The 9,545-nt window shown below is 45.5% G+C and overlaps 1 protein-coding gene across 2 annotated transcripts in view; it reads right to left on the bottom strand.

Moving 5' to 3' along the window:
• Positions 1-9,545, bottom strand: part of grin1b (glutamate receptor, ionotropic, N-methyl D-aspartate 1b) — a 33,928-nt gene that overhangs the window by 23,700 nt on the left and 683 nt on the right. Inside the window, exons 2-5 of one of the 2 annotated variants that reach the window (XM_056592302.1) lie at positions 5,413-5,547; positions 4,208-4,384; positions 1,680-1,742; positions 808-905 (exon numbers count right to left, since the gene is read on the bottom strand). In XM_056592302.1, the coding sequence (XP_056448277.1) occupies positions 808-905; positions 1,680-1,742; positions 4,208-4,384; positions 5,413-5,547 (473 nt within the window). The remainder of the gene's footprint in view (positions 1-807; positions 906-1,679; positions 1,743-4,207; positions 4,385-5,412; positions 5,548-9,545) is intronic. The other variant, XM_056592303.1, reaches the window with a different exon arrangement.

Below are 9,545 nucleotides of genomic sequence, written 5' to 3'. Positions count from 1 at the left end.
CTACGTTTTATGAGGAGCCTTTGTCAGTCTGCACAAATCCCCCCCACTTTCTCTCACACATTTTAAGTGCCCTGCCTGCTCAAAACATTTCCTGGACTGTCTCTCTCAAACTAAGAACATAATGGCCCACATTAGGCTCAGACGCACATGATACACCATTACCAATGTGTTATAATAAAACGCATCCAATACTAGGAATGTCCGCTGGTTACACCACTGAGGCAATAGTAGGCTAACGAGGCTCTTAGCGTCCTACGAGTACCCTGGAGCACTCGTTAGCTACTCGTGACTCGTGAGCGTTTTTAAGAGGTTTGTTACCAAAGATGCTTTCGGGAAACGGTGTGAAAACTGTACGATGCTCGTACGACCCACTCTGCGATCCACTTAGGCTAAAGATGCTTTCGGGAAACGGGGCCCAGGGATCCGGCGGCTAGTGTTCTAACTTCCCCCAATTTTTTCCCCCAACGTTTAAGAGGGATAGCCACTCCGTCAGCATGTGCCCATCAGTGCCCATCGCTGCCCATCGGTGCCCATCGGTGCCCATCGGTGCTCTGTGTGTGTGTGTGTGTGTGTGTGTGTGTGTGTGTGTGTGTGTGTGTGCGTGCGTGTGTGTCTATTTCTGGCACCTATCAATACTTGTCTATACAGGAGGGGTAACGTGTGTGTGTGTTTGTGAGTGTGTGCACGTGTGTGTGTGTGTTTACATTTCTGTATACGTTTTTTGGTGTGTGTGTGTGTGTGTGTGTGTGTGTGTGTGTGTGTGTGTGTGTGTTTTTGCGGGTGAGAGTGTAGAGCGGGAGCGCCGACCTGGCAGACAGGATGATGACGCGCGCCTCCAGGTCCTTGGCCTCCATCAGCAGGGCAGTGAGGTTGGTGTCCTGGCTGAACAGCAGAACCTTCTCCGCCTGGGGGGTCCGTGGGCCAGGTCCCAGGGCAGGCAGGTCACATGACAAGACAGGGAGGGACACAACACCACAGGAGGACACAGCGTAGCAGGAGAGAAGGACCGTTAGCTGCTTCCTGTGAGAGCTCCTCCCCCCCCCGTCCCACCCTGTGCCCCGTATCCATGCGGACTGCACCCAAGGGCAGAAGGAGGTTGAAAAAACGCTGCTTTCCAAAGTCTGCACAACTCAAGGAAACATCTAGCCGGAAGCTGAGAAAAAGAAGGGCCAGGTGTGCATGGTGTCGCATGCAAACTGAGGGCGTTGTCATGGTTCCAACCAACCAACCAACCAATCAGGGACGTGCATGGCAGAGGAAAAGCGCTGATGCGGCCGCAACTTAAATCAACTGAAATTATATTGGGTAGGAGTAGGGTAGTATGGTAGGGAACGAAGGATTCTGTTCAAGAAGGAGGTAAATAAAAGGAGTCATGTTGCGGAAAAGAGGAGTGTGAGGATCCATTTGCTGCTACGGTCTGAAGTCTGCAGACAGGGACGAAGCTCTGCCCCCAACATGCAAACACCCAGGGAGGGGGCGGGGCTTATCTCAGCTAGTGGGAAATCCATTCTCTAAAGTATAAAAACCATCAAATAAAAAGTGAAAGTTGTGGAAGGAACGTGCCACCAGGATATAAGTATCTCTGGAGTTGGTTTGGGTTTGGACCGGCTGACTTTGTGCTGACTACGTGGAGAGCTCTCAGATTGGTTGGGCGGCGTGCATTGACCATGCAAGTATACCTTAGGTCCTCTCCTGAAGTCAAAGGACTGTTGGTCGAGGTTTTCAAAGTTCCTGTTTTTAGTCTGATGGGTAATGTGCACAGAGAAAATATGCAGACACAGAAGAGTATTATAGACAGATAGTCAGATATGGAGGCAGGACAGCATTCCAACAAATCTCCTTTAGTCTGTTGTCAAATCAGGAAACTGCGGCCTGGACACTGGAGCACACAAACACACATTCGATACCTTCCAACCACCATAGCTATACCGACAACCCACCTGTCTGTCTTAATGACACATAGTACTCTGTCCCTTGTATGCACACTGGCTTCCTGCTCTGTCAGATGTTCCACTATGTGTAGCACTGTTAATAGTCTTATATTTAAGCAATAGATCACGACCGGCTGTGGTATGTGCTCATTATACCACTGTTAAGGGGCGTTGTTCAGCCCGACGCGCAGCGGAGGGCCGGCGACCCCCTTCACAGTGGTATAATGAGCACATACCACTGACTGAAGTGATCTATTGCTTTTACACAACGGTAACTATTATGGCAAAACGAAAGTCATAGACACACTACATTTAAAAAAAAACAAGAAAGTCAAAATAGCTGTTTTTTTAAAGAATACAATAAAGTAGTCCCTCCTGGCTGCCTTCAAAATGCAGGACGGTCGCTATGCAACACACTTTAGCGTCCCTCCGAGAGAAGGCTCGGCTAGAGCGGTTCGCCGGCAATTTATCCTATGGAGCAGTTCACTCACCGTGTGCCTAATCTTTCGTTAGTCTCTCCATCGCCTTGCTCACTCCCGGAGTAACAACATTTACACCCTCTCCATCATTCAACATATTTTTAGGCTTCAGTGAACTGTGCTATTGCTTTTATACAACTACTTTTATACTTTGTAACCGTTTCTACTTCCAGGCTCGGAGTGATATGCAAACTTTCACAAAATGATTGGGCGTCATAGCAGTTATGTATATGCTCATTATACAACAGTTAGGAACCAATCAGATCACTGGATTTAAGCCACATGTTGTATAAATAAGTATATACTATAGCATGTCTGAGGCAGTGTGGTGTATTTTTTTTTCAGCGATGGACCAACACATAAGGTCCTATAGCAAAATGCTTGACAGACAGACGACCTCTTCAGGAGTAGGACCAGAGGAACATAGGTAGGCACACATCTGTAGATCTTAATGCATTCATAAATGCAATTCATAATAATTGCAATTCATAATAATTTAAGACAAATTAATGTTTGCATGTACAGTGTGTATTTATGTGTTGAAGTATCTTTGGGATACGATATGAATCTACCTAACAGTGTGTCACTCTTGGAAAAGTCTAAAAGCAGTCAGTCTGGCCTCCTATGATCTTAGTTAATGGCTCCAGAAAGTCAGTCTGAGTGCCCCTGGAGCCAGCTTACTTAAAGGTCTGGAACCTCTCTGTGTTTGTGATCCAGCATACACCCATTATCCAACTTTAGATCTCCAATCCATCACAAAACAAGCCAGTCCTCATAGTGGGCGAAATGTGCAGAGGGTAGACAAAACTGCTTTCCCTTTCCAGCAGCCGCTTTCTCTTTCCTTTTTACAAAGTGAGAGTGAAGTGGAGTGATAACCTCCATTAACAGGCAGTGACATGGTATTTCCATCAGAACCCTGCAGCCCTGCCTTCTAACAGAGTGTTACTACCGCCACTGATCTGTATCTTCTATAGCATATTCATCTCATATCTATTATTTAATCCCAACAAACACAACATTGCTTCGGGAGAGCCCATTCCATACACAACGAGACCCACAACACCGACACTAACTCAATCACTGGTTTCTCGGTGTACTGGTTTCTCTGTCCCACCTTCTGTATGTATGTTTGTGCGACCCCAGTTCTAGGTTCGATAATTTCGCTGTAGAGATGGAAGAACGTAACCTGGACATGATGTTAGAAAGATAGAAAGATAGATCTATAGATCTATAGACAGACAGACAGACAGACAGACAGACAGACAGACAGACAGACAGACAGACAGACAGACAGACAGACAGACAGACAGACAGAGAGAGAGAGAGAGAGAGAGAGAGGGAGAGAGAGAGAGAGAGAGAGAGAGAGAGAGAGAGAGAGAGAGAGAGAGAGAGAGAGAGAGAGAGAGGGAGAGAGAGAGAGAGAGAGAGAGAGAGAGAGAGAGAGAGAGAGAGAGAGAGAGAGAGAGAGAGAGAGAGAGAGATAGATAGATAGATAGATAGATAGATAGATAGATAGATAGATAGATAGATAGATAGATAGATAGATAGATAGATAGATAGATAGATAGATAGATAGACAGACAGATATCGACAGATAGAAAGCAAATGAGAAAGCCAGGAAAAATATGTAATGAAATATGACAGATGGATGAGTGGATGAGTGAGCTCACAAAACACACAGAAGAAACAGAATCACGCAGCATAGCCGACTACAAGGTACAAAAGACGCTCACACATAACCACACAAAACAAACTGCACACACCCACACACACACACAGCTTGATACGCTGGATCACCTTGGTCTCTCTTTCCTCCAGCAGTGTCTCCAGTCTCTTCTGTGCCGCTCGGCCCTCGTGGTCATCACTCACGATGAGGATGATATGGTTCCACCGGAACTCTCTCATCAGGTCGAACCACACCTGGGCCTGGTGGGAGTAGGGCGGCACGGTCCGGAGGAAGGACAGGTGGATACTCTGCACACGGAGGAGAGGAGAGGAGAGGAGAGGGGGAGCAGGAGGGTTGGTACTCTCACATGCAAAAGGGTCTTCGAGGCTCTATGCAATGGCCGGATGTATTTTTTCGGATGTATTTTTCCTTTTAGATGTTATGATTATTATTACACATACAATTAATAGTAGTAGAAGGAGTAGTAGTAGTAATAGCTGTAGGATTACTAGTAGTGTTAGTCAGTAGTTAACCTGGGCACCACACATATCTGCAAGCCCATGTTTTATGATCTCTGGCATTTGCATCTGGCCCCCTCCTATTCAGACAGATTTTCATTTCGTTAAACAACCAAGATGGCTGCCGCTGATGTGTCATGCAGATTGTTGCTGTGATTGGTTGTAGGTCAATCTCATGTGTCCAGAGGCATTAAGGTCAACGCCAGTTGATAAGAAAAAATAGTTGACACAATAGACACTATTATATAGCAGCTCCTTATTCGTCAATGTTGATTCCATTATTTCAAAACAGAATGGAGTCTTGATATATTTGAAATCCAAATATAAAATTCATAATAAATAAAGTTTGCTAAAACGTACCTGACGATGAGGATGATGGTGGTGATGATAGTTACGCTAACATGCGTATGATATTATGATGTTGATCATCACAGTGGGCTTCTGACATGTTAATAACGATGAAGATGGTCATCTGGGATGAGAGAAGGATTGCGGAGCAGCTGGTGGTTAGGAAATGATGTTGTTGGACGGAAAGCCTGGTGGTGGTGGTGGTGGTGGTGGTGGTGAGTAGGTGAGGAGGTGGGGGATGAAGACGCCTCCTTGCAGAATAGACAAACAAACAGGTGGTGTGGATGAAGATGACGACAATGATGATGACGTAGACAGCGATGATGATGATGATAATGACGAAGATTATGACCGTGATGATCACAACGATTTTGGTAATTATGATCAGTATGATAACGACAACGACAACTGCAAAGATGATGATGATGACGACGATGATGACGACGAGGGCCGACGACAACAATGTTTACCTTGTCAGAGTAGATGGACATGCGGGTGGTGAGGCCCACCACGGGGATGCGGTAGAAGCCGGCGGTGTAGGACACGGGCGTGGGCGTCAGGTGGTCGTTGGACTGGGGCGGATGGCTCACCAGGATGGCATAGACCTGGAATCACACGTGCTTTTCATTAGCAAGATAACACAGAACACCTGAAGAACATCCTATAATACTGCCCACGATACGATAACAAACACGCACACGCATGCAGGAACACACATACGCGCACACGCACACGCACACACACACACACACACACACACACACACACACACACACACACACACACACACACACACACACACACACACACACACACAGATATACACACACAGGTAGGACAGATGGACTGCCAGAGAGGCAGAAGAAAGGCTGGCATAACAGTAGAGGAATATTTAATATGCCCAGCCTTGTCTACGACAAGCTAAAGCCCTGGAGCACTACGTTGTCGTCTGACCACGTGTGTGTGTGTGTGTGTGTGTGGGTGTGTGTTGTGTGTGTGTGTGTATGTGTGTGCTCTACTTCTATGCATCATCACCACTGGCATTCTAATCTGCCCCTCCCTGTGCTTTATCAGAGAAAGAGGTTGTTAATCTCCCCTCCATCTCTCGCTCTCTCGCTCTCTCTCTTGCTCTCTCATTTGCTCTCTCTCACTCAGGCTCTCTCTCTCTCACGCTCTCTCTTTCTCTGACGCTCTCTCTCTCGCTCTCTCTCTTTCACCTCTCTCTCGCTCTCTCTCAATAATAAAGCCATTGTCCCCCACACACACACATGCGCCATGTTGGCCTCATTCATCGACAACCCATGCATAGATGGATCAAAGACACATTATAGAATAGAAGAGACAGGACACTATAGACCATTTAGTACCCTGGTGGGAAATCATATAGAGCAGAAGAGACAATAGAGCACAGAACGGAACTAGTGACATAGAAAGACACTAGTGAGGAAATTAAGACCAGCAGGAGGAGACTACTGAACACATAGAGACAATTAAGGGCACTGGTGAGGCTATATCCAGATGAAGGAGGCTAGTGAGGACATATAGACCAGATAGGTTCCTAGTTAGGAAATATAGACTAGATCAAGGACTCTAGTGAGGACATATAGACCAGATAGGAGACTAGTGAGGACATATAGACCAGATAGGTTCCTAGTGAGGACATATAGACCAGATTAAGGACACTAGTGAGGACATATAGACCAGATAGGAGACTAGTGAGGACATATAGACCAGATAGGTTCCTAGTGAGGACATTTAGACCAGATTAAGGACACTAGTGAGGACATATAGACCAGACAGGACACGTTGTCCTATCTATCCTGGAGATTGACATCAGATTAAGGAAACTAGTGAGGTCATATACCATATGAAATACAAAACAGGTGAAGGCCACTAGAAACATTACATGAGTATTAGCTTTTTAATATTCCCCACACATTGTGACCAGTATCTCAGTCTCAGACACTGTAAATTGCTCCATACAACACTTAACACAGGACACCGCCCCATTCAACCAGTCTACCGCTATGAAATATGGGGACTACCCCGTACCACCACAATCCATTACTAAGAGAGAAATGTGAGCAAGAGCAGGGGAAGCGAGAGAGGGGGAGCAAGAGGGGGCGAGAGAGAGAGAGAGAGACAGAGAAAGAGAGTGGGAGAGAGTCAAATGGAATATATGTAGGCCAAACTCATAGATATTCTATTGCCTAAAGTAGAAAGGTACTATCTATTTATTTGAGCAGACACTTTACCCAAAGTGATTTTGTGGTGTGAAGGGGGCCTGGCTTCAGCCTCAACGGATGGGGCGGAGATGCTCAATCAGGGGCACACAGCTGTGGGTGGTGGGACTAATAAGCGATCAGTGTTATGTACTCATGTGTGTTCTGCTGTCCCCGAGCAGCATCCTAACCTAGAAGAGTTTTCTGCTATGGGTATTGGGCACTCTTTGTCAACCGCACCGGGGGAATCCAGACTAATTCCAGGGCTTATTCCAGCATGTTTGCTGCTATCATGAACGCGACAGAAACAGGGATCAGAATACAGACTGACACTGATTTGTTTTCATTTGTCATTCGGCAGCAGGTATGGGGTCGGGCATCTTGCTCAAGGGTGCCTTAAGTTTTGATCTGGGGTTTTGAACCCAGCACCTTTCAGCTAAGAGTTCTATCCTGCCACTGGCTAGACATGAAATTACAAGATGACGTTAAGATGATATAAAGTAAACAATGAGATGATTAATATCTAGGGTTTGTTGATTTGCTCTTTGAAATAATGGTTGAAAAAAGGTACTTGTATTATTTGCCCAAAAAAACACAATGACAGAAGACGGAGGAGTCCCTTGTCTCAGGCTGTGAATAATAGAACTGGCTTTGACGCCTTGTTCTCCTGTAATTATTCAACAGGGGAAAGTTAAGGCAGAATTAATAATTCATATTTTTTCGAAAAAAACTGTAGCCACTGTAACATTGTCGGAATTTGCCTGTTGGCATTGTAGAGCCCAGCCCAAGTTCTGTTTAACTGTGGCCACGTACTTCAGTGTGTCATGTCAAATCTCCATTTGTGTTCACACCATCACATCGCTGGGTCAAAGCTGTCTGAGAGTCGCGTATCTGGGAGTGTCGTGAGATGGCGGCACCGACGACAGCTCCAAGTCAATAAACACGTTTTATTGTGCCGTTGACCCTGTCCTACCCTCGGGCTAATAAAACTGAGCTCAGAAATTAAAAGTATCCGATATGACGTGAATTCATATCAGATACATCGCCATAAGAACCTTTCTTTGACACACTGTAATTCAAGGTTTTGCAACATGAGGTAAATTGTACAATGACGCATCAATTCTTAGCCTTGCTACACTCAATTTCATTCAGAATTCATCAACTTGGTGGGCCGTGAAAGGGAAGGCTAAACGTAGTTGTGTACTGCTGTAGAATACACAGAGCCCCACTGGAGAAGCGAGGACTACACTGGACAGTATAGAAAGTGAGGCACAATGATGCACATCTATCAAAAAAAGCCAGGCAACAGTTGAAGTACGTTGAAGTGCTTGTGTGTATACTAGGCCTGCAGCGGATTCGAATTGTATCCGAATCCGTTCGGTTCGTTTACCACAGTTCGGAGCATTCTGGAGATCCGCGGATTTCGGTTTCATGAAGGCATTGCCTTATGTAGCGTATTTTGCCTACTGTAGCCTACGTCCGATACAAAAGGGTGTTTAGGACCCAGCGGAATGCATTCTCTCCAGTGCTGCCCGAGCCAATGAGGTAGCTGTAATAGGTTGTTTTCTGAAGTTCAAGCGCACGATTCCTAAATTTAAAGAAAGTAATTGATACAATTATATTCTAAATATACGGGAGATAAATACAAACGGGTGATAAGCGGGATAACGGCCTTCGAGGTCGACCGGTTCGATGGAAATAATGGACAGGTAGAGGCAACTCTGGCTTCATGCTGCGCTCGTCGCCAGAGTTCTAAGCCTCGTCGGCCGTTATCCCTTACATGTGTCAGTGCACCATGTTTTCAAATGCATTTAGGGGAACATTTATTGCACAAAAAAGCCTTGCAAGTTGTCTGATTGCAGTCAATTAACACATTGCAAATAGCCTGTGGGTCTCATTCATTTTTGTGTTTCTCCCCCAAACCCTCCGTCAAAAAAAAGTCCGCCTTTTTACTACCACGGACATGATCCTAATCCGAACCGTATCCGAAACCGAGGCCCAAAACGGTTATCTGAACCGAACCGTGGACACACTGATCCGTTTCACCCCTAGTGTATACCTTCATTCATATTGCTTTAAACATCCCACACACAAGCACACACACACACACTTGCGTGTGCGTCCATATGCTTGTGTGTGGGATGTTTAAAAGTGACTCAGAGTCCCTTAGGGAGCCATCATTGTGTCTTTAGGGTTCTAATAATTGATCATAAGAAGATAGCTTTATACACGTCTATGTTCAGTTTTCATTAGCTTTCTTTCTGTTTATCTCCTGTTATCTCTATTTATCTTTTGACCCTACCCTGAGACCAAACTGGTGGTGTAGCTTGCTTTCATTTTAGCGTATACATTTTCAGTGGAATTGGTGTTCATTTTAATGA

This window comes from Gadus chalcogrammus, chromosome 6, assembly GCF_026213295.1.
Source record: "Gadus chalcogrammus isolate NIFS_2021 chromosome 6, NIFS_Gcha_1.0, whole genome shotgun sequence".
Lineage (NCBI taxonomy): Eukaryota > Metazoa > Chordata > Actinopteri > Gadiformes > Gadidae > Gadus > Gadus chalcogrammus.
Note: the sequence above shows the minus strand (reverse complement) of the source record. Positions and strands in the feature narration are given on the sequence as shown.